Source organism: Suricata suricatta, chromosome 4 (assembly GCF_006229205.1).
Source record: "Suricata suricatta isolate VVHF042 chromosome 4, meerkat_22Aug2017_6uvM2_HiC, whole genome shotgun sequence".
In the NCBI taxonomy this organism is placed as follows: domain Eukaryota; kingdom Metazoa; phylum Chordata; class Mammalia; order Carnivora; family Herpestidae; genus Suricata; species Suricata suricatta.
Window position 1 is genome coordinate 117542721 of NC_043703.1, and position 1787 is coordinate 117544507.

General features: G+C 48.5%; 1 protein-coding gene across 4 annotated transcripts in view; it reads left to right on the top strand.

Annotated features, from left to right (window-relative positions):
* Positions 1-1445, top strand: part of HK2 (hexokinase 2) — a 59194-nt gene extending 57749 nt beyond the window's left edge. For all 4 annotated transcript variants that reach the window (XM_029937675.1, XM_029937674.1, XM_029937676.1 and 1 more), the window contains one exon: positions 1084-1445. In XM_029937675.1, coding sequence (XP_029793535.1) covers positions 1084-1228 — 145 coding nt within the window. In that variant the 3' untranslated portion in view covers positions 1229-1445. The remainder of the gene's footprint in view (positions 1-1083) is intronic.
* The last annotated feature ends 342 nt before the right edge of the window (positions 1446-1787 follow it).

Consider the following 1787-nt stretch of genomic DNA (forward strand, 5'->3'; position numbering starts at 1 on the left):
CCCCCCCCCCCCCCCCCCCCCCCCAGTGTGGAAGCACTGAATTTCCTTTTCTTTCTACACTTTTCCCTGTCTCTCCATCTCTCTTCCTCTCTCATGTCAGCTATTGTTCCTTTCCCTTCTTCACTCATTTGCATATGTTTTGAGTGACTCATTTTGAATTCAGGAAATTCCCCACTCCCGTCCCCCTGGAAGCTTCTGGGTTTAAAGTTAAAAGAAGAGAGCTGCTACCCTGGGCGGGCAGTAGGCAGGACAGAGAGGACAGAGCCTCCTTGACTGAGATGTTGCCTGCTCACCTCAGGCCTGTTTCAGGGAGTTGAGAGACTTGCCCAGAGTTCACACAGTTAGTGAGAAGAGGGAAACTTGAGAAGTTGCAAGTCCCTTGTCTCAGTGATCAGTGTTACTGAAGATCAGGAATCTTGGTCCCAGAGAAGAGTTGGGAAGGAGACAGAAGCCAGTCCACTGACGCTGAGGCTTGCTTCATAGATGAAGAGGGCTTCCTGACCCTGCTATGTTGGGCTACATGGTGACTGTCTTTCTCTCTAGTCCCGTTTGGAGGGGCTCTGTGATCACCGTAATGTGCCTACAGCAAACCCCATGAACCTGCTCCTTTTATCTGTAATGGCATTTTGGATTAGATGTGGATCTGATGTGAGTTCATCATACCCCTGGAAAATGAAGTATCAAGTGCATGGGGCTTGGTCTTCCAGAATTTAGGGACCAGATATGCCCTTCTGAAGGGTACACTTGTGATGCTCATGACTGTTGAACTTCTCTTCCACTTATTACTTTCAAGAACACAGCTTCCAGAATCTCTGGTAATTGTCTCACAAGGATCTCTGCTCCCCATTCACCTGCTGTGACAGGATTTGGGCATGTTGCTAGCCTCCACCAGCCTTGGTTTTCGGATACACAAAACAAAGTGTTTAATACATGGTAGCATTTGTCCTCTTGCTCATCTTAATAATTCCTGGGTTTCCAGCATAACTTCTTAGGGTCTCAACTCTGAGGACACAAATCAATCATGACTAAGGTTTTTTTGTTTTATTTTGTTTTCTCCCTATGTCTTCCTCCCAATGTTTGCAGCTTTGCCAAAGTCATGCATGAGACAGTGAAAGACCTGGCTCCGAAATGTGATGTGTCCTTCCTGGAGTCCGAGGATGGCAGCGGGAAGGGGGCGGCTCTCATCACTGCTGTGGCCTGCCGCATCCGTGAGGCTGGACAGCGATAGAGTCCCTGAAATCAGAAGGGCCTTCCTCGAGTTCCCTCTCTTCCCTGCTTTAAATTATGAGATGTCAATCCCCTGTGTCAGAGACAGACCCCTTGGCTTTTCCTTGGCAGAGGAAAATCTGTCGGACTGGTGTTGTCTCTCTGTGTACTCCTTGTAGAGGTCAGCGCCCAAGTCTTAGCCCTCCTGAGATAAATAGGTTTTGAAGTAAGGACTTGTTCATACTTGTCATGACTCTTCCTATTGGTTCTTTGAAAACTTAAGGCAAATTTTAACCTTTAGTAATCTCTCTGGCCAAATTCCATGTCCCTGTATAATCCCACAGGATGGGGACACTAATGAAAAGGTACGGTTGCCTCACCATGGACCCTGGACATGACATTTCTAGGTGAAGAGCATTCCCCAGCATGGAGGTGGATATCGTTTCTGCTCTGAGACCTGCGGGGCTCTCCACTAGCCTCAGCCAGAGCCTCCACAGGCAGAAGTGGCGGGGTAGGAGCACAGGCCGTGATGAGGGCAGTCCTTGGATAGCCATGTGACAGACTCTCTTTACATCACTTCC